The sequence below is a fragment of the Miscanthus floridulus genome, chromosome 8 (assembly GCF_019320115.1).
Source record: "Miscanthus floridulus cultivar M001 chromosome 8, ASM1932011v1, whole genome shotgun sequence".
In the NCBI taxonomy this organism is placed as follows: Eukaryota; Viridiplantae; Streptophyta; class Magnoliopsida; order Poales; family Poaceae; genus Miscanthus; species Miscanthus floridulus.
The window spans coordinates 58,439,226-58,462,794 of record NC_089587.1 but is presented as its reverse complement, the minus strand read 5'-3'; the positions used below and the strand labels follow the sequence as shown (position 1 = coordinate 58,462,794).

The following is a 23,569-nucleotide window of genomic DNA, read 5'->3' as shown; positions in this document are numbered from 1 at the left end:
AACAGATCACTGTGCTGCCTTCTGAGTACCTGCAGACCATATTTAAGTGTAGAGCTCTTTTACGATGGTTACCTCAGGTACTTTTGTTTTTTCTATTTTTCTAGCTAATTAACAAAATTTATAGCAGAGGAGAACACACAATGTATGAGTGGACCCTTATTTTTCTTGTCTTTATTAATCATCAAGTACTTGGGGGAGCATCAGTTGAAAGCGATTAAAGAAATAAAGTAAAAGGCTTAGAAACTTATATTCTTTTCACTAAAGTACCATATATGGCAGTACTACCTACTACGGATACAAGGTTACAGCCTTAGCACGACAAGTTGAACCGGCCGGGAACATATAACCGCTTCTAGCTTGCACTTGTACTTTGCCTTACATACGACTAAATAAGTTGTTTCAACGTGATTTAGGTAGGATTACTTAGCAAGACTAATTGGGATTATATATGTGCGGCGACTTAATTAATTATAGCTGCAAAAAGAAAGCATTAGTCCATTTGTTATTTGTAGGTTAGCACATAGCCATTAAGAAAATATCAAATGGCTTATTGCAGCATGCATGTAGATGCATGGTGCGCCCTTGTTAGTCAATTATTTATTTATTTATTTATTTATTGTTTCAATTGTTTGTGATCTCCTCGCATCCAAAGCACGTCCCTGTCAACGATAGACTGAAAAGCATCACATACCTTTCTTTCCTCCTCACAATGCAAACTTTGTTTTGATTTCCGCAGGGGGGGGGGGGGGGGGTTGTGTGTGTATGTATGTTAGGGCCTGTTTAGTTCCTCATTCTAGCCAAAACTTTTGCTCTTTTATTTTATCTTTTAGTAAAATAGATCTAAACACCATAGGCAAAAACTGTAAAACGTGGGCTGCAAAGCTTTTGACATTTGGTACCTAAGAGGCCCAAAACTAGGCAAAAAACGTCTTGGGAGCACATGCTGTATGCCTGCATGGCTAAAGTTTTGCCATGTATCTAAATACCAAATGCCAAAAATTTGAATGGCAAAAGTTTTACAGAAAAAAATAGAGACAAAGGTTATGTCATTCCAAAAGTATCCAAACACCCCCTTATTCATTCTTTTGGCCTCCAATACGGTCCACCCAAACTGTCGGTGGGGGCACGGCGGCAGGGCAGGGGGCATCTCATATATATTCCCATCTCCGGCTACCTAGTCTGTTGCTAATCATGGCCCTTATTTCTTTTTTTGTCCATTTAGGTTTTTTTGGGGGGTGCTTCTTTTAGCCTATTGCTAATCATGGCCATGAATGATGGTGTGGTGTGACGATGCTTATGTATGTAATCATCCACGGTTTGACCCTTTATTAATCACGCATAAGCTTTTGATTCCACGCCTAATCATTTGTACGTACGTCATACACTCGGGTTTGTTTTCTACATTTCGTGACACCATGCATCATGTACTGGTCAAGTGTAATGCATGAACAAGCTGGATTAAATTCTCTGCCGCCTTCCGGAGCACGTGATAAGGTGTGATGTAGTACTAGTAACCTAAGCTATTTATAACTCTGTTTCTGAATGTGAACGGGGCGCTATATATAGCTCACCTATATCTATATCTCTATCTCTTATAAAGATAAACCCTCTTAGCAATTTATTTTATCATGCAAAGAGTCCACGTCAGCATCCACAGGAACATCCCACTAGCATATTTAACTATCTCGCCATACAAAGTGTCCATATCAGGATCCACTAACACATCCAACTAACACATGCCAGTATATCTTCGTTCAAGCTATTCACATTAGCAAACCACATCATTTACTAACATATATTTGGTTGTCCACATCAGAATGCTAAAAATCATCCACTAACATGTATTATGATATATATCCAATCATATTAGTAAATATAAGTATTATAATTTCACTAGTAATTCCCGCAGCAACACGCGGGCGTTCTTCAAGTATAATATATAGTATATCTCGCTGACAGTAACTTGTTTACCATGGAGACAGATTATACTGTGCGTAGCTAATTAAATATAACATGAAAAGATCATGACAAAAAATAAAGTCGATATAATTTAGAAAAAAAAATACCCCACTCCATGTGTGTATACACATATAATATTTAAAAAAAAATATGCGTGTATATGTACATACTGTACTACGTACCCATCAATGTCGGCATTGATGGCTGATAAGTCACCTACCGCGCGCGTCGCCCTCTGTCGCGAGCGACGACGGTGGCATTGCTTGACGTGGAGCAAATTGTAATTTGTATATATGCGCAGCTGTTAATTTCCCCCCGGTTTTGACGCGTGCGTGACCAAAACGTGACACGCTCTCGTCGCTGATCAATCGGACACTACTGGACGTACGCGCGCGCGCGGGGGAAGGGCCGCCGTCGGTGAAGGCGCGCGCGCGCGGCACGTACTTACTACACACATGGCTGGCGGTGGCGCGGCACCGGGAGAAAACGGCCGCGTCCGGTTCGGCGGTTGGTACGTGGGAGCTGCTGCGCTGTATGTGCGGCGATGGAGACGCCGACGGCCGCGGGAGTAGCGAGCGAGCGGGAGGCCGGGCCTTGTTCCAGGGAGCCAGCACACGTCGTCACGTCCCCGGCCGGACCCCGGGCCCGGCCGTGATGGCGCCATCTCTCCTGCAGCCTGCAGCCTTCCTCTGCCTGAAAATCTGAAATGGCTTGCCTCGGTTTGTCATCACGGCAAGCTGGATAAAGATTCCCGGGCCCTGTGTGTCAGAGATCTTTTTATTTTACATTTCTTGTAATTACTTTCATAAGGATTAAGGAAGTACTATATACTATATTTTATATTTCTACGACTTTAAAACATGGGATACGTTTCCTTGTGGGCGCAGGAAGCAGAGAGGAATAAGCTGACAGATTGCTCGTCAAGAAATACTCTTATCTCCTGCAATATATTCTTTTTTATTCTCAGACGGAATATGTACTGTTCGGCGGAATAAAGTCATCAATCACATGCAGCCACGCCAAATGACAAACATATGTACAGTGTCGTCGGTAGTAAGGAAGATCACCGGCCACTTAATGTAATCCTTCACCAAAAGCCACTCCCAGAGATGGAGCCAAAAGTCCTTCAGTTTTCGCAGTTGCCAACGCACTCAGCCCTGTCTTACTCTTTTAATAAAATAAATAATAAAAAAATCTCATCCGTACAAAATTTGACGCGCATGCACGGTAGTGGTAGCCTGGTAGGCAGTACTCCCTCCTTCCAAAAAAATTATAATTCTTGCTTTTCGAAAAGTCAAATAATTTAAATTTTAATCAAAATTATATAAAAATGTACTAATATTCATACAAAATTAACATCATTAGATTAGACATAGAATATATTTTCATAATAAATTTATTTAGAGACATAAATATTAATAATATTTACTATAAACTTGATCAAACTTTCCGTAATTGCATTCTTTGAGGGAGTACCGTACAGATGAGTACAGTTGTTTTCTGCACTCATGTTAACCGAGGCATGCAGTCCAGTCCACCTAGTGCGCGCGCGTTGACGGGTGTGCATATGCATCAGAGGAGCGAGCAGCGGCACATCCGCACATGATGCATGCGCTCGCGGTCGTTGGATCCATTGATCGCAAGGAGGCTGTGGGTTCGTTCGTTCGTTCAGTCGTTGACGACGACGCGCAAGTTGGCGGATCTTCGGATTGGAGGCATGCATGCATGCAGCTGAATTGGCGGTAGACATTCACTCCATCCGCCTCCGCGTCTGCCATCATACTCATCAGCGTATAACTAGCCATCGTCAGCAACATACTCCTCTCCATCAGCCTGGCATGCATATGGCAAATATATATATGATTAATACTGATACGCCAGGCACGTTACGCGCCGGTCCGACCTGGCATTGCTGTGCGCCGCAAGTCCTCTACCACGCAGGCACGTTACGAGCCAGCAGGGCACAGCACAGCCGCGCAGCAACTGGAAGCCGCGTCCTCCTCCGTCTCCGTGCCATTGGTTTGGCGGCGTGGGCGTGGCTCGCTGGCCGCGGACGCGGTAACTTCCGCTTTCTGTCGGGACTCGGAGTCGGAGGGGAGGTACAGTAGGCCGGAGCCAGGACCGCAGGACCCCAGGCAAAGGCAATACTCCTAGGCAAGGCAGGAGGACGGACGCGGGACGCGGGACGCGCTCCCCAAGTACGGCGTGCCAGCCCGCATCCCTCGCTTGCCTTCTTGCACCAACTGGACACTGGACCGGACGTCGCCCGCCGCAGAAACGCACGTTTTTTTTGTTTATTATTCCCCGCGCCCGTAATCATTTCTTTCAGGCTTTGGTTGGTGTCGCCCCGGCCGGCGAGGAAGTGGCCGAGAACACCCCCCGGCGCCTAGAGCCCCAGGCTCCACCGACACGGCAACAGGTCGCGGTGCCACTGCCACCGTAATGCCAGTGCCGCCACCGCTCGACGGCCTGTACGATCGACCACGGTTCATTCCGATCATCGCGTCCCGGATCCTTACACGGCTACTCTTATCTTACATGAACGTTCCCGGCATGTGTTTCAGTACCCAATTCCATTCTCGCGGTCGTTCCCTGGTTTCCAATCCAGCGAACGATCCAAACGAGAAGATTCTCCACCACACGTCCACGTCATATACGTTGCTCGTTACCTCTTTTCTGTTAGGGCCAGTTTAGTTTCCCAAAAAATTTGCCAAATACATGAAAGCCAAAATGGGGTAACAGCACACCAAAATGCTGACACCAAAAGTTTTTGCATTTTGCTGTTTAGTTGCCAAGAATTTTGCATCGATATCAGCATTGAACAGTAGATTTCGGTTGCATTAATTGTGTTCCATGCAAACTCCTGGTGCAGACTCCATGCAAACTGTACGCATTGTACTTTCATGCAGTTACAAACTGGTTGTATGCAGATTATTGAACAAAATTTTCTCATTCAACAATTATTCAAACACATATAATGAACAGACTTTTCTCATCCAACATTCACAATAATTATTCATCCCTATTACATCACAGACTGTGCTCAAGCATTCACAGAAGCCGTAACACACTGTACTATAGAAACATGTACTGAACCACACAAAACTGTCAATTACGATCCATCAGAGCATTAGCAAGCGAATCACGGATGGCATTCATGCATGACCACTCCTCATCCTCCACTACCTCGGGTTCAGGTTGATTTTCATAAGCTTGTCTCGGCACAAAGTTCTCATTTCGGTCACACCTACCGAAATGCTTATCTGCTAAGCCACTAGTCCTCACAAAATTATGAAGAGCCATACATGCACAAATGATTTGGGCTTGCTTCTCAGGTGGATAAGGAGGGATCTTTTGCAAGATCCGCCACTTCATTTTCAGTACCCCGAATGACCTCTCAATAACATTCCTAAGAGAAGAGTGTGTGTAATTGAAGAGCTCTTCTTTACGTTGTGGCTCGGGCCCGTCGCGGAACTCCTGGAGATGGTACTTGGTTCCCTTATATGGAGCAAGATAACCCAGCCGGTTAGGATACCCGGAGTCCACTAGATAGTATTTGCCTACAGCAACAAACAAATTATGAGCAACAGGTACATAACCAACAAGGAACAATTGCACTCATGTGTACCTACGTACCATTTGGTGGATGTGGAAAGACTACGGAGTATGTTGTTGTTGAATCATTGAACACTCTCATGTCATGAACAGATCTAGGCCAGCCAGCATTAACAAATGTAAACCTCATGTCGAAGTCACAACAGGCCATTACATTTTGTGTAGTGATGCTCTTGCGGCACAAGTGCTGAATAAACAAATGGTTTGGCACGACACAAGGGATATGAGTCCCATCTATAGCCCCTATGCAGTTCTTGAAGTAGGGATAACATCTAGTACTTCTTAGTCTAGGATGCATTGTTCTGAACTGTGGATCTACTGGCTTAATAATGTCTGCAGCAAGCCTGACCAGACACCTCAAAACTTTGGTAAACATAGTTGAAACAGTGCCCAATGACCTCTCAAACCTATCCTCTGCTTGCCTAACAGACTGTGGTGCTCCTACCATCCAAAGAAACATCCCTAAAGCCTCAACAGATGTGGACTTAGTGGTAGACTTGAGCCCATATTTGTCCACTAACAAGTTATGAAGGCTATGGATTATTGTTGGGGTCATTCTAAACATGTTGTAACAAGACTTAATGTTGTCAAGCTTATCATGCACCCACTCGAAACCACTAACTCTTGGAGTCCTATACTGAGCCCTATTCATATACTTGTCAATGTGCACAACAAACTGGTACATACCATGGAGGAACTCATCATCCTCGTCATCATTCATTAGCTCTTCCATCAACTCATCATCATCATCATCCAATATCATCTGCAGCCACTGTTGTCTTCTTGCATCTTGATCATCACCACCAACCTATCATGGACAGAGACAAGAGCAAGTCAGTCATTTGATCAAACAGCCCATGAATCCCATGCATCACTCCCTGTCATCCCACATGATCAAGTTTCAAAACAGCACATATATCCATTCCACAAGTTAATATAGGAAAACAGCAAATAAACCCATCATACTGCATAACAAGTTTAAATTTAACTGACACAACACAACAGGACACAACAAGTTCATACGCCCTGCACCAAATGCCCTACATGCAAATAAGGCTAAGTTTTCTAGTTGTCCACCGGGCTAGTCTGTGGGATATTCAGCTCGATGACGTGCATCTTCCCTTCCTTAGTGTCCTGGGCAAGGAAGAAGTCCATTTTAGTTTCTGATTGCACTAGCTTGTGCAACCCAGAAAACAAAGTCTTCGTTGTAGTACTGATGCCCAGCTCTTGTAGAGCTATCCTGGTGCATTCTGTTATCTTCCAAGACTTGTCCTTAACTAATCTCTGCAGCACTTCCTCCCTTCTGCTCTCTCTCTCCTTGAAGAACTGTAGCCTCTCTCTGCTTAAGTCATTGTGTGTGGTCATTTGGATGGTCATTGCCCTCACTGCTGGGCTCTTTGACCTCTTGCTGGGGCTGGATGCAGTTGTGCTTGTGCTGCTGGTCCTCTTGTTTCCAACACTCATAGGGGTCAGTTCATCCTCCTGCTCTTGTCCTGCTTCTTCATCAGAATCATCATCATTCAAGTCAATGGTCTCTCTTGCAGCAGGAACAAAGGAGGTTGTCCCATCAACTGTGTTTCCTTTGAACATGCCATGCAGCTGGTCCAAGTATGCAGGCACACCATCCCTTCTAATCTTCAGCAAATCATTGTCACCCTGTACAATATAGACCGATGTAGTTGTCAAGCAATTAGGGAATTAACATTTGTTAATAACAGAGCAACCTATAGAACAAATTACCTGAGCATTGTCATTCCACCATTGGTTAGAAGCATGAATCTTTCCATCTGCATCTATACCTAAGCCAGTGTGGTTTTGTGCTTTGTCACACAATGTCCATATTTTCCTAAGTATCCTCAGCTTGCCTTGAAGCTGTTCTCTGTCATGCATCAAGCCTGATGCTAAATAGTACCTCCGAGCGACGTTCTTCCACCCAAATTTGTTCATCTATCCTCCTGGACAGTTCCCAGCATGTATCTCGGCAAGGTAGGAGTCACAGAACTTCTCTATGTTGTCTGGTAACCAATTTGCTTTATGCTTCTGAACCTAAACGGTGAAGAGGGACAACAATATTGAACAATAAACACTGACAAGCTTTAACAATAGACATGCAGCTAACACTAACAAGCATACAAGAACAATTCATAAACTGAGCTTCTAACAGATCAACATACATGAACATACTTGAACAATGCACATGCAGCTAACACTAACAAGCATACAAGAACAATTAAAAAACTGAGCTTCTAACACATCAGCATACATGAACAATTCATAAACTAAGCTTCTAACAGATGAACATACATCAACGTACTTGAACAATACACATGCATCTAACTGAGCTTGTAACACATCAACATACATCATCATACTTGAACAATACATATGATCTAACTGAGCTTGTAACACATCAATATACATCATCATAGTTGAACAATAGACAAGCATTAGAGAAGGTGCTTGCCGGGTTAGGGACAGCGTAGGAGCCGTCGAAATTGTCACCGTGGATGGCTGGCCCTGGCCCCCGTGCACGCGGGCGGCCTTCCCGCCGACGGATTGAACCACTTCCTGGACGCGGCAGAGGAGAGACGAAGCCACCTCCGACGGATGTGGACGGACCGTCGAAGGCAGCACCTTCTGCAGGTCCACCTACTCCGGCGTGGCTAGGCGGCCAGAAACTGAGGCTCCGAGACACGCCGCCCCTCGGAACGCGAATGGGAGGCAAGACATTCTGGGCTCCTTGAATGTGGTCCGCGTACTACTGGTAAACGCCGGCGAAGCCGCCGTTTAGGTCAAGCCGGCCCATCTGCTCGTTGGGGTTCTGGTGGCTACTGGACCTGACGGCGGCGTGTAACGTGCTAGAACCCGGAGCGTCGTTGTAGACGAGGCTCGCTCCGACATTACCCAAGAAATCCAGGGTAAAGCCGGCGTCGGCGTCCCCGTATGCGGCGGGCTCGCCATTGAAGTCGTCGCCATGTCCTGCCATCGAATCCGCGCAAAGGAACTTGTCGATCCGGACGACGGCGGGGTAGATCTACAGGTGGAGGCGGTGGATCTGAATGCCGGCGGTGGAATGGAGCGAGTGTGGCGGCGCTGGGATGGCGAGGACGAGAGCGGCGGCGTTGCGATGGAGACGGCGAGAGAGACGCGGATAGGGTTGGGCGAGCAAGCTGAATGGATAGGTTTCAACGTCGGCTACGGGACGGAGGGATAGGGTTGGGCACGCAGGCCAAGGCCATAGCAGGCCAAATTCGCAAAATTTTTTGGCCTGAAATTTTTTGGGCCTGTTTAGTTCCCAAATGCCAAAACGCCAAATTTTTTGCTTTTGGCCAAAAAAATTTGTGAACTAAACTGGCCCTTACACGGAGCGTAGGTTGTGCCACTCGCACGAGGTTCTGCGTTTTGTTAAGTCAGTGTAACTTTTGCATTTTATATAATGAGAACTAAATATATGGGCTAGTTTCATATGTGGTGGTTGATTGACCAAGTTACCAAATATTAGTCTTCAAAGGAACCGCTCGATAATAGTTTTGATTCGCTTTAAGCCAACATATACAAGGTTGCATTGTTGTACTATATAGAAGGCCATGTGTTGGTTATCCTTGTGAGTGGATAGATTTGGACTATAACAAAGAGTTATACTGATGAAAGCTCTAGTTTGGTTTTGGTGAATTGATGAAACCCTAAGTGCTAACCTAGTTTATCAAGTGATCATGACATAGGTAGCACACTTCAAGCAGAGAAGCTAATGAAGATCATAGCATGACAATGGTGATGGCATGGCGATGATCAAGGGATTAAACTTGAAATGAAGAAAGAGAAAAACAAAAAGCTCAAGGCAAAGGTATAAACCATTGGAGCTATTTTGTTTTGGTGATCAAGACACTTAGAGAGTGTGATCACATTTAGGTTTGATAGCCGTACTATTAAGAGGGGTGAAACTCGTATCGGAATACGGTTATCAAAGTGTCACTAGATGTTCTAACTCATTGCATATGCATTTAGGATCTAGTGGAGTGCTAACACCCTTGATAATATTTGTGAAAATATGCTATCACATGTGCACAAGGTGTTTGCAGGGTTGAGATGGGTTTGGGTCCCTCTCTCCCTCCCGCCGAGCTTGCTCGGCGGAATTCGGCGCTTTCGGGAAAATGAAATGCCTATTTTCTATTGCGCCGGATGCAAATTCTTGGTGGTTGGCACATTGGAGCAAGGGTGGAGAAGATAGAAGTGAGAACAGAGCTGATGCCAGCGTCGGTCCAGTGACCGGACGCTGGATCCAGAAGCATCGGACGCTGACTGCCTGCGTCTGGTCGCGTTGACTGTCGGTACAGTGGCTAGGGTTTACCACCGGACGCTGGCTGTGTCCGGTCGAGGTGGACCGGACGCGTCCGGTCGAGGAAAACCAGGTTTCGACCCTTACTGTACTCGACCGGACGCTGAGGTTCCAGCGTCCGGTCAGTTTTAACCGGACGCGTCCGGTCGAGGTCGGTACCTTACTGGAAAGGTTCGGACGTTGGGGGTTCAGCGTCCGATCAGTTGAAGCTGCTGCGTCCGGTCAGCGTCATAGCCGTTGGAATCTGACGAACAGCGTTTGAAGGCGATGACACGTGGCGTCCATCGGGCGACCGGACGCTGAGGGCCAGCGTCCGGTCAGTATGACCGGAGCGTCCGGTCAGAGCACGTTTTGCCCAGTGAAGGGGTATAACGGCTCTATTTGATTGGGGCTCTATTTATAGCCCCATGGCCGGCTCAAGGGACAACTCTTGCACATTTTCATTGACATAGCAACCTTGTGAGCCTAGCTAAAGGACTCCCACTCATCTACATCATTGATTCATCATCATAGTGAGATTGGGAGTGATCCAAGTGCATTGCTTGAGTGATTGCATCTAGAGGCACTTAGTGATCGTGTTTCGCTGCGGATTTCGCTTGTTACTCTTGGTGGTTGCTGCCACCTAGACGGCTTGGAGCAGCAAGGATCGTCGAGCGGAGGTGGTGATTGTCTTCGGCTCCGATCGTGGTGATTGTGAGGGGTTCTTGACCTTGTCCCCGACGGAGAGCCAAAAGGTACTTTAGTGAATTGCTCGTGGCTTGTGTGATCCTCATCTTGTGTTGGTTGTGCGGCACCCTTTTGAGGGTTTGGCGTGTGAAGCCAATTAGCGCGTGAACCTCCAAGTGAGTGAATCGCCACAACGAGGAGTAGCTTGCCGGCAAGCAAGTGAACCTCGGTAAAAATCATTGTGTTCATCCTTTGATTCCGAGGTGATTGGTCTCCATTGTTATTCATCCTTGTGATTGATTGGTTCACTCCTCTACACGGCGGTATAACTATCCTAATCACTCTCTTTACTTTACCGCAAACTAGTTGACAAGCTCTTTAGTGTAGCTAGTTGTGAGAGCTTGCTTGCTTGCTTGGTTGGTGTGGCTCTTTAGTTAGTCTTTGAGAGCACACTAACATAGGATAGTGTCTTTGCTATTGTGTGAATAGACACTATCTAAACTAGAATTGTGGTAGGTGGCTTGCATTTTAAGTAGGCTAGCGCAACACTCGCTTCGCCTTATAATTGTCTAACCACTTTGTTAAGTGTTGTTGTAGAAATTTTATTAGGCTATTCACCCCCCCTCTAGCCATTAGGACCTTACAACTGAAAGAAAAGTAATCCCTCTGATCTTAAATATATGACATTTTGATTAAGATATGGTCAAACTTTTGAATTTTTGACTATTATAGCTTATTTAATCTGGAAACATAAAAACTGCACGTGTAGATTTGTCTCAAAAATAACGTTTCCATAATCCCATACACTCATTACACACTATAGCTATATATTTAAAATTCCAATCAAAATTTTTGCATACTTTGAAGACCACAAAAAACCAAAAATGACATGTCTTTTTTTATCGGAGGGAGTAACTGCCACCTTGACCATAGTTCTAGATTATGTTTACACAACAAATACTTGCATTGCACAGATACGAGTTGCTCATTTACCTATTGCATATAGATACATTAAGCTTGAAAGGAACTATTCAAATGTGGTTTTGCATAGCATTAAGTTAGGTAACTTTGCATCCCAAAGAAAATTTGAGACCAATTAACTAGGCGATCTTACCAAACATTTGTCTCGAAAGAAACTGCTCCTCACGGTTGTGCGTTGCACTAAGTTAAGGTTGGATTCCATACACGACAATAGGTTGCTAACGGATAGAGTGAATTAACCAACAACTATTGAAAGTAACCGCTCAGACGCTATTTTGAGTCACGTTAAAAACAACATAGACTTACACGTTTGTGCGCGGTTTACCGAGACAAAAATATAGTAGTCTCCCATTTTGTTGAGGCATGTCAATAATGTGATTCAGCAACAAGACGAACATTTGCACAAAACAAATAGTAGCCGCGCTCGTTTACCAACCAGGCAACCACACACATCAATACGTCGAATCACCGGCCATACTTGAAAACAACCACTCGCACGAGGTTGTGCCTTTCGTTAAGTTAGTGTAACTTTTGCATTTTATACAAAAGGGAACTATATATATGGGTCAGTTTTCATATGTGGCGGTTGATAGACCAAGTTACCAAATATTAGTCTTCAAAGGAACCACCCGATAACGGTTTTCATTTGCTTTAAGTCAACAGATAGAAGGTTGCATTGTTGTATATAGACGACAATGTGTCGGTTATCCTTGTGAGTGGATAGATTTGGATTATAACAAAGGGTTATATTGAAAGAAAAAAAGTACTCCCTTTGATCATTAATATATGACATTTTGATTAAGATATGGTCAAACTTATGAAAATTTGACTATTATAGCTTATTTAATTTGAAAATATAAAAATTGCACGTGTAGATTTGTCTCAAAAAATAACGTTTCCATAATCCCATACATTCATTACACACTATAGCTATATTTAAAATTCAATAGAAATTTTGCACTTTGAAGACCACAAAATGACCAAAAAAGACATATTTTATTGGAGGAAGTAACTGTCACCTTGATCATAGTTCTAGATTATGTTAAGACATTGGTCATTTACCTATTGCCTCTAGATATATTAAGCTTGAAAGGAACTGTTCAAATGTGGTTTTGCATAGCGTTAAGTTAGGTAACTTTGCGTCCCAAAGAAAATCTTAGTCCAATTAACTAGGCGATCTTACCAAATATTTGTTTCTAAAGAAACCGTTCCTCACAGTTGTGCATTGCACTAAGTTAAGGTCCGACTCCGTACATGACAGTAGGTTGGCAACGGATAGGATCAGACCTATTTTGAGCATGGTTTTGGGAACCTGTTCCTAGTTTTAAGGAAAATAAAGCAATAGGTGTACCTTGCAATGGTATATGTGGTACAATTTATAAGTTGCTTACTTATGGGTAAAATTAGTTGAAATGAACAGCTAAAACGGTGTCATTTCTTTGCAGCTTTTCTTGGTTGGGGTGACCTAAGTACTAACGAGTGATTTTCCTCTGTTTACGTAGGTTGAATAGGACCATCAATTACTGCCGATCCTTCCTGGGCCCTTTGTTGGGGGGCAGCCTATGCAGACAAGGGCATGGCACCTATGCAGGGAGTCGAGTGGTCGTCACTCATCAGGCAATGGAAGCAGGGCGCAGTAACTGTGGGTCGGTACAGAGCTAGCCCAGCATGGACGCAGACGGGTCGGGCAGCATCGGATCGATCCTGAGTGCCGGCCGGCGCCACCGATGGATGACGACATCACACCGTCGCCGTGCCGCGCGCACGTACGGACGGCGTGCTGTTAAATGCTAGTACAGCAACCTCGCGGTCGCGGAGGAGCCTTGCATTGCGCGGGTACACGATCCGAGCGGAGGTGGTGGTGGCACTAATGGCGTTGCCGGGTGGGGGGACGGGTTAACGTGCCGGCGTTTGCAGTTGGATCTCCGTGCGTGGGGATGTGTGTACTCCATCACCGGAAACCGTTGGAGCCACTGGGGCCGGGGATTTAATCACCGTACTAGGTACGTTTACGTACGCGTACTGCACTGGTGGATCGAGATTTTTAGTGAATGACTATATGATCTCTGACGCTCTCGCTCACATGGTTAACTGTGTGCATGTATAGGCGTCGTCGGTGAGAGGCTGTGAATCGAGACGACGATGGGCGCATCGATTTTCACCGTGACGGATCGACGGGCGGACGACGGCACAGAGATGGGCAGGTCGATGGAGGTCCGGCCAGTCGATGGACGCGCGCGTCCCCGTCGTACCAAGTAGTGCCACTGCCCTCTGGCTCGATACGCTGCTGCTGGTGCGTGGTGGATCTATCTAGTGGGGCGACGGCGCGGCCATGCGCGCAGCGACACAGGTCACAGGCCCGGCCGGGGTTAGTGTGTGAGTGGTCGCGTGGACGCTAGCCTCGCCCTCACCCCCGTTAGTTCAGGGGGCGCCATCAACGCCACGGCGTAATGCACTACTAGGCGACGGCACCACACATACACGACGATTTTCACGCACAAGCGTATGTGTGTTAAGTAAGTACAGGCGCGCCCGCCCCAAATTAAAAGCAGCACTCGTCAGCTGTACATTGTACTCTATGCATCGTATACCGCATGCCTCCTGTTGCATATATTAGGGACTTGGTCCATATAATATTTAATAAATCAAATAAATTCTATGGTTGTTAACGTTAAGCGTTGTATGGTTTAATACCGTACGATTTTTGACTGAACGTTTAATCAGCTTATTTTGTTGGAAATTATCTCTCTTATTTGGCTGAAACTGTTTTGTTGTGATAGAATAAAACTGTAGATTACCTGATAAGCCGGCTGATAAGTTGCGCGTGAAGGTGACGTCGGAGGGAGGCCGGAATTCCAGGTTTTGCACGTACACAGCTCACACGAATGACGAATTCCATTTGACAACCTATATGTGTATGTAGAAACGCGCGCGCACGCGCGCGCGACGCCGGCCGGTAGTCCTGGTCCCGGTCCCGGTGCCGGCGAGGTTTTTGACCTGGGGCAGAGAGGTGCACGTTACTAGGCGCGGAGCAGGACGTCGCCTGCACGCCCCGGGGACCATGTCGCGGGCGCGGGCGGAACGTGGTGGTTTCCCCGTGAACCCAATTGGTTGCAAGGGAACAAAACACCCTCTGGCCCTGCGGCCCTGCCTGCGCTGTGACCTGAGTAAACTCGCTCGATCACTCCGGCGCCGGGCCCCAAGGGCCATGCCATGGAATCTACAGAGGCATACATGCCCATGCACGCGGTTGCAGATTGCAAGGCAGGGTGAGGGATTGGGAGGTGGATGCATGAATGAAGACGCCACGGAACTTTCCGTGGAATCAACCCGCTGCAGCCCCCGATCGGATCCACCGCGGCACCGTGTGCCCTGCAATCAATAACCCGGCTTCCTTCCCGGAACCTTAAGGCTTGGCTTGGAAAGGTACCCTACCCAGCTCATGACGGGAGCCTGCTGCCATTGCCCTGCGCTCAGCTGCTGCTGCCAACGCCATCGCCATGTACACGCATGTAGCACTGCGAGTCCAGCACGACGGAGGGACGGACAGGACGTAGTACCTGCGCTGCTCCCGTCCCAGCGTCCCTCATGTTCCATTGATGGAAGGGAAATGGAAAGGCAAACGCAAGGAATCTTCCAATCAGGGGACGTTAGCTAGCTATCCTGCTTCTTCCTCCTTGATGTCCACCCTCAGGACTCAGCGCGTAAAAAATACAGGAGCATAGTAGCAAAAACAAACTAATCATTACCGTCGCTTTATTCTATTCCCCGCCGATTTGTGAGTGCCTAGGTTAATCATGTGGCGCAATGCCAATGGGAGGAGAAATCCGCACCATATCTGGCAGTGCCCGGGGCGAGCGATGAATAAATAAATAAATAAATAAACTTTTTATTAATTAGAGCGCCGCAAATTAATAATCAGGCGGAGGAGGGTATAGTCCTGCAGCTGCTAGCTAGTGCATGAAGCCAGGGGGATCACATGGGGGTTAACACGGAATATTAGCGGAAGCAGCCTGGTAGGTAGGTGCCCCCATATGGGCCTCTCATGGCGCCTGTTCATAGCGCAGCTTGCAAATGCCTGCCTGCCACCTACATATACGCGCACAGCTCACCTTCTTCTTCCTTCATCACACACAGAGAGTCGGCGGCCTGCTGATTACCCATATAAATCGTGGAGGGAGGGGGGGTGCTTGCCTTCCAAAACTCACCACCACTCACGCATATCCAGCTCGCTCGCTCTCACTCACACGCGCATAGGGACAGACGACGCGCACATTGACAGAGCAGCTGAGTGAGTAGATACCTACAGCTACAGAGTGTGAAGAAAAGAGAGAGGGACGTGTACAAAAATACAGAGGAAGCTCAGCTAGCCTCCCCTGCCTGCGTTGCAAACCCACCCGACCGACACTCGGCTAGTGAATTCCGGCCCATAATTTCTATATATCCCGTCCCTCCCCCCCCACGTACTTTACTCGGCATCTCATCTCCCTCCCACACCACCACCCCTCGCCCCGCGCCACCTTCTCTTCTCCCTCTCCTCCTCTGCCTCTCTCCATCCTTCTCATACAACCCAGAAGAGCAGAGCAGAGGAGGCAGCTTCGCATTCCTGGTCTCCGTCCTCCAATCCCCCGCTCGGCCTCTTCTCTCTTGCCTCGAGAGAGAAGAGCCACCACCGTGTCCGACAAAGCGGAAGGGGAGGGCGCGCCCGGCATTATGGCGCCCGGCGGCGGAGACGGCCGGCGCAACGGCGAGGCGGCGACAGGACAGCAGGCGAACGGCGCCAACAACGCTAAGGCGAAGCACGGGTGCGTGTGCGGGTTCCCCGTGTGCGCGTGCGCCGGCGCCGCCGCGGTGGCGTCCGCCGCCTCCTCCGCCGACATGGACCGCGTGGCGGTCGCCGCCACCGAGGGCCAGATCGGCGCCGTCAACGACGAGAGCTGGATCGCCGTCGACCTCAGCGACGACCTCTCCGGCGACGGCGCCGACCCCGGCGTCGCGCTCGAGGACCGCCCCGTCTTCCGCACCGAGAAGATCAAGGGCATCCTCCTCCACCCCTACAGGTATATATGCAATCCTCCTGCCTTTCTCCGCTTCTCCTGTGTCTCTCTCTGAATTCACCTCGCCGGCACACACGTCTGCATTGACCGGCCTCGCCGCCGTAGCATCTACTCCCAACAACGCTGTCAAGCGCCCAGTCTCCCACTCCAAGCACTCTAGCTAGGAGATTGCAGCAGTGGATTAACAACTAAACAAAACAAAACCAGGCAGATAAATTTCAATCTCATCAATCAATCTGGGCTCAGACCCTAGACATCAGAAGACAAGTGCACGTTACCGTTAGGCAGGGGACCCCCCCGAAGCCCCGACCTGGGATACCGCGTCTCCCGTTGGGCTGTCGGCACTGGCGTCACCGCCACTGCACTGTGGGCCGGGCCAGCTGGACGGGAACGTTGGGGAGGGACTGCCACTGCCAGGTGGGGCCGGCCTCTGCCCCTGGCGGCTCATAAATTTTTTTCTACCTGCCCCGGAGTCGGTGAAGGTGAAGCCACCACCGTCGGTGTTGATGGCTGGGTGGGTCTGTGCTAATTACCCACAGTGGGAATCCGAGGTGGGCGGTGGGCGGCCGTTCTGGTGAAATCCATGAATGAATGCTTTCTTCAGATTGCCTGCGTAGCAGCCTAGGATGCGTGGCTTGCATGTGACTCCAAGCAAGCCATCATTGAAAGCCTCCAAATTCCGGTAAAGGCCATTGATGATTAGCGAGAAAGTCCGCGTAATAACTGCAAAGCTCCTTGTGCTGTGTGTCTGTCCACTAATGTGTTTTTTTCCCGTTGTTCTTTTGGGCCGTGGGGGGTTAAGGTGAAAGTGGTATGACCTAGTTTTGGACCGGAGGAAAGAAGGATGTTTGTGGAAAAATGAAAAGGAGGGTGAAAAGAAAAACAGAAAGGGGGACTGGTGGTGGTGTTGGGGGTGTTCCAGTTGTCGCCTCTCCTTGGGGTGTTGGATTTTTCTAGAGGGCTCAACTGTCTTTTTGGGGTTGCATCTAATCCTAGCTTTGATGCATGAGCTTGGGGCATCCATCCAAGGAAAAAGACTAGCACATCTCCAAAAGCACACGCTTTAGATAGAGGAAGAGAAAAAGATGGGGGAGGAAGAGGTAGTGGTAGCTCCACATTAGCCTCGGCATGGTGACGACAGCTCGAGATGGAGGGGATTAGATTTCGGCCCATTTACAGCTCAGACCATAGCAGTACGTACTTGGCTGTAGCGTACAGTACGTATACTTGGTAGTATAGGATTTGCTTTCCCGAGTCCACGCTGTACAGCAGCACCGCGCGCGACCCTCACATGGGATTCGGCTACTACCGGAGCATACACACAGGAGTGGTGGGAGGGGAGCTTGGCCCGGAATTATTCCAGGGAAGGATAGGCTCTCGTCGGGTTGAGCTTATAAGTCAGAATCAGTCCTATTTTTTTAGTCATGAAACAATGTTTTTTTATTACAATAAATTAGCCCTAGGTGAAGGACCCCCAAGTGGAAACAAAAGAAATCTGTTGTTTCCAGAAGGAAAAATAGAAGGTGGAGGGGGGAAAAGAAGACCGTTATTCCTTGCAAATCTACGCCGCTCTGCCTCTCGGGGGCGTGGGGTCCCCCCGAGCGGCGGCCTTGCCTGGCTGGCAGGCGCTGGCGCTTTCACGCCGCGGGCCCCGTGGACTGGACGCGGACGGGCGGGTGCCCCGCTTGTCGGTGGCGTGGCGTCGTGCCAGCTCACGGGCATTGACTGCCACCCGCACCACGCCAGCGGTTCCGTTCCCCTCGCGCTCACATGATTGGTCGGGTGGATTCCTCCTCCTCCTCCTCCTCCGGCTTTTCGCCACGGCCGTGCGTGTGCCGCGCCGCGGCTGGACGGACGCCCCTGGACAGTGGATACTGGACTGGACGGCAGCACGCACACGCATATGCTCGCCTCAGGCTGTGAGAGGCCGCCAACATGATGCATGTTCCCTCCCCAATTATTGCACGACCCAACATCGTGCATGCACTCAATCACCACTCACGCTTTGTTTTTTAGTATTTATCATCACTGTTATTGCTGTTAATCACCACCATGATTATGAAAATTATTAAATTTAAAATTTGGGATTGAATTTTAACTAATAATAACGATGCGTGTTGGTGAATCCGTGTTCTGCCGCAGGGTGCTGATCTTCGTCCGTCTGATCGCGTTCACGCTGTTCGTGATCTGGCGTATCTCGCACCGCAACCCGGATGCACTGTGGCTGTGGGTGACCTCGATCGCGGGCGAGTTCTGGTTCGGCTTCTCCTGGCTTCTCGACCAGCTCCCCAAGCTGAACCCGATCAACCGCGTCCCGGACCTCGCGGTGCTCCGGCAGCGGTTCGACCGCGCCGACGGGACGTCCCGCCTCCCCGGGCTGGACATCTTCGTGACCACGGCGGACCCGTTCAAGGAACCCATCCTGAGCACGGCCAACTCCATCCTGTCCATCCTGGCCGCCGACTACCCCGTGGAGCGCAACACGTGCTACCTCTCCGACGACTCCGGGATGCTGCTGACCTACGAGGCCATGGCGGAGGCCGCCAAGTTCGCCACCGTCTGGGTGCCCTTCTGCCGGAAGCACGGCATCGAGCCCCGCGGGCCCGAGAGCTACTTCGAGCTCAAGTCGCACCCGTACATAGGCCGGTCGCAGGAGGACTTCGTCAACGACCGCCGCCGCGTCCGCAAGGAGTACGACGAGTTCAAGGCGCGCATCAACGGGCTCGAGCATGATATCAAGCAGAGGTCCGACGCGTACAACGCCGCTAGGGGGCTTAAGGACGGCGAGCCCAGGGCCACCTGGATGGCCGACGGTAACCAGTGGGAGGGCACATGGGTCGAGCCCTCCGAGAACCACCGCAAGGGAGACCACGCCGGCATCGTCTATGTGAGTCTTCTTCTTCTTTCTTCTTTAAATTATTACTAGTACTTCCCTAGATTATACTACTACTAGATTGATTTTTTGCATGAATGTGAATGCATGTCTAGCTGGCTAGAGAGTGGGGAACGCATCACATCCTTGCAGTGATATGGCACATGTGGCCGAAATCGGTTAGTAGATGAAGGGTGTTTTTCCAAGGGGTTTGACGGAATGGACGGGGCTGATGGTCGAGAGGGCAACCACCGCCGCGTACACTAATTCCGCAGCTGTACAAATACCAGTGTCCACCACCACCACCATTGAATTGAATGGACGACGCCACGGCGGATGATGCGTCCACCATGGGATGGGCGGGCAGACACAGACAGAGCCATCCATCTAGCCCCATTGAACCCCTAGCGTGAGGAGGTGGTTGGGGTGGTCCTATCGCCCCCCGACACCACCACGGCATCGCCTTTAAATCCAAATTCAATTAGCCAACTGGTGGATTCCTGATTAGGGCTGTGATGTGCAGCTGTGGTGCTGTGTGTGCTGCCTTTCTTCGGTCGCCCTCAATCATTGATTCCCCGGATAAATTACTCTGCTCTACCCACCTGTAGTAAATTAATTAACTTAAGGAATCACCACTTGGTTGACAGTTTTATTAATTGACCGCCAATTTCGCTTTCACTTTCACCCAAGTACTGTAGGAGAGGAGTAACTAATTACTACTGTAATTACACATTGACATTTACCATCGCAAAGTTAACCAACCCGCTCGGTAATTAGCAGTAATTACCCGAGCGGAGGCACTGCAAATGTTAAAAAAAATTACCCTCAGTAACTAACGGTGGCGCTCCATGGAAAAAAATGCAGGTGCTTCTGAACCACCCCAGCCACAGCCGTCAGCTCGGCCCGCCGGCGAGCGCGGACAACCCGCTGGACTTCAGCATGGTGGACGTGCGGCTGCCCATGCTGGTGTACGTCTCCCGTGAGAAGCGGCCGGGGTTCAACCACGAGAAGAAGGCCGGCGCCATGAACGCGCTGACCCGATGCTCCGCCGTGATCTCCAACTCGCCCTTCATCCTCAACCTGGACTGCGACCACTACATCAACAACTCGCAGGCGCTGCGCGCGGGCATCTGCTTCATGCTCGGCCGCGACAGCGACACGGTGGCGTTCGTGCAGTTCCCGCAGCGGTTCGAGGGCGTGGACCCCACGGACCTGTACGCCAACCACAACCGCATCTTCTTCGACGGCACGCTTCGGGCGCTGGACGGCATGCAGGGCCCCATCTACGTCGGCACCGGGTGCATGTTCCGCCGCATCACGCTCTACGGCTTCGACCCGCCGAGGATCAACGTGGGCGGGCCGTGCTTCCCGTCGCTGGGCGGCATGTTCACCAAGACCAAGTACGAGAAGCCCGGGCTGGAGCTCACCACCAAGGCCGCCGTGGCGAAAGGCAAGCACGGCTTCCTGCCCTTACCGAAGAAGTCGTACGGCAAGTCGGACGCGTTCGTGGACACCATCCCGAGGGCGTCCCACCCGTCGCCGTTCGCGGACGCGGACGAGGCCGCCGCCATCGTGTCCGACGAGGCGACCATCACCGAGGCCGTGGCGGTGTGCACGGCGGCGTACGAGAAGAAGACCGGGTGGGGCAGCGACATCGGGTGGGTGTACGGCACGGTGACGGAGGACGTGGTGACGGGGTACCGGATGCACATCAAGGGGTGGCGGTCCCGCTACTGCTCCATCTACCCGCACGCCTTCATCGGCACCGCCCCGATCAACCTGACGGAGCGGCTGTACCAGGTGCTCCGCTGGTCCACGGGCTCCCTGGAGATCTTCTTCTCCCGGAACAACCCGCTGTTCGGGAGCACGTTCCTGCACCCGCTGCAGCGCGTGGCGTACATCAACATCACCACCTACCCGTTCACGGCGCTGTTCCTCATCTTCTACACCACGGTGCCGGCGCTGTCGTTCGTGACGGGGCACTTCATCGTGCAGCGGCCCACCACCATGTTCTACGTGTACCTGGCCATCGTGCTGGGGACTTTGCTGATCCTGGCCGTCCTGGAGGTCAAGTGGGCGGGCGTCACCGTCTTCGAGTGGTTCCGGAACGGCCAGTTCTGGATGACGGCCAGCTGCTCCGCGTACCTGGCCGCCGTGTGCCAGGTGCTGGTGAAGGTGGTGTTCCGGCGGGACATCTCCTTCAAGCTGACCTCCAAGCAGCCCGCGGGCGACGAGAAGAAGGACCCCTACGCCGACCTCTACGTGGTGCGCTGGACCTGGCTCATGGTGACCCCCATCATCATCATCCTCGTCAACATCATCGGATCCGCCGTGGCCTTCGCCAAGGTGCTGGACGGCGAGTGGACGCACTGGCTCAAGGTGGCCGGCGGCGTCTTCTTCAACTTCTGGGTGCTCTTCCACCTCTACCCGTTCGCCAAGGGCCTCCTCGGGAAGCACGGCAAGACACCCGTGGTGGTGCTCGTCTGGTGGGCATTCACCTTCGTCATCACCGCCGTGCTGTACATCAACATCCCCCACATCCACGGGCCCGGCGGCAAGCACGGCGGCGCGATCGGAAAGCACGGCGCCGCCCACCACGGCAAGAGGTACCAGCTCTACGGTTGGCCCTGAGGGACCGAGCAGCCAGCAGCAGCCGCCCAGCATCGTCATGCATGCACATACCTGCCCTGATGATGATGATATGGTGAGCCGGCCGCGAAGGAGAAGAGTACGTTCCCGTTCATCCATCCATCCTTAGTTGATGAAGAGTGAAGACTACACAGCAGCCCCCACACACATTTGATCGACCCAGCGACGTACCCGCCAAAATTTGATTTTTCTTCTTTCCTTTTTGCCCCCCCCCCCCCCCCCCCTCCCTTTATTCTTTTTCTTTTAGTTTTGTCCAGAAATTGAAAGATGTGTTGATTTGATTTAGTTTTTTGAATTACCGTACCCGTGGTAATTAATTATGTACCTACTTATATATATACATTACATTACGCCGAAGAGGAAGGAGGAAGGAATCACAACCTTGTATAAGATAATAAGAAGAGAGAAATGGGGAATGTAGGTGGGGCTTACGGGTGGGGCCGGGGTGTCAGTGTCTACTTTGTCTGTACTGTACATGCTGGAGTGGAGAGGAGTCACATACAGAGAGAGTGAGAGGGGGTCTAGGGCCCGGCTTTGGGGTGGTATTCTTTTAGTATACGGAAAAAACACAATAAATTTAATTTCATTCTTGTTCTTGGAAAAAAATGCTTGTGTGCACACCCTGCTGTGTCCTCCTGGACTGGACTATGTGATCCATCAGATCTTGGCCCCGGTCGCTTCGCTGAAAAAATAAGCCAAATGGCTCCTTCGGCTTATCCCGTATTTAGCTTGTTCGACTTGTTTTTTCAGCCGGAACAGTGTTTTCTTTCACAATAATTCAGCCAGAACAGTGTTTTTTAGCTAGTTTCAGCCAAGATTCAGACCAGCGAACGAGGTCATAATATACTATTCCGGCTGATTTGTTGCGAGAGAAAAGCACTGTTCCGGCTGAAAAATAAGCTGAAAAAGACGGATTATAAGAGAAGCGAATAGAGTGCTAGTATGTACTGTACTGTACTGTTGTATACTACCACCACCACCTATGTTGTTAGTAATTGATACTACTACTCCACAACTCTGCTGATCTAATTAATGTTTTGTTTTATATGGCTATGATTAGTCAATGGTGAACTAGCTGGAACGATGTGTTGGACTGTTGGTTTTGTGTGCTACTAGTGCTTGTTGTTTGTTGCGTGTGAATGGGAATTTCTTGAGCTCTTCGCCATGGCGCGGGCGTTGTTTTGACTTGTGAGCTGGTTGATGATGCTCTAGGGCCATGCGATGGCATGGCCGTGCTTGTTAAGTTGTCCTCTGTTGGAGCACGGCGCGGCATCGTGCAGAGCAGAGGAGCAGTAGTGGCTTTGCGTGGCCTGTGATTTGTGAGTGGTTAGGCAGGTAGCGGCCTAGCGGGAATCTTGTGCTGTGCCAGCAGGACTTGACTCGAGAGGCTTCTTCAACTGAACGTGGATGCGTTGATGAGAGGGAGAAAGAGTC

General features: G+C 49.8%; 2 protein-coding genes across 2 annotated transcripts; one reads left to right on the top strand and one right to left on the bottom strand.

The window, feature by feature from the left end:
• Window positions 1-4,954: 4,954 nt before the first annotated feature.
• LOC136472204 (uncharacterized) lies at window positions 4,955-6,337 on the bottom strand. The gene is made up of 2 exons (XM_066469939.1): window positions 5,596-6,337; window positions 4,955-5,519 (listed from the first exon to the last, which is right to left on the bottom strand). The coding sequence occupies exons 1-2, from the start codon at window positions 6,335-6,337 to the stop codon at window positions 5,068-5,070; spliced, it is 1,194 nt and encodes a 397-aa protein (XP_066326036.1). The 3' UTR covers window positions 4,955-5,067.
• A 9,379-nt stretch (window positions 6,338-15,716) lies between these two features.
• On the top strand, window positions 15,717-22,790 carry LOC136476461 (probable mixed-linked glucan synthase 6). The gene is made up of 3 exons (XM_066474307.1): window positions 15,717-16,617; window positions 18,757-19,501; window positions 20,351-22,790. The coding sequence occupies exons 1-3, from the start codon at window positions 16,271-16,273 to the stop codon at window positions 22,115-22,117; spliced, it is 2,859 nt and encodes a 952-aa protein (XP_066330404.1). The 5' UTR covers window positions 15,717-16,270; the 3' UTR covers window positions 22,118-22,790.
• Window positions 22,791-23,569: the final 779 nt, after the last annotated feature.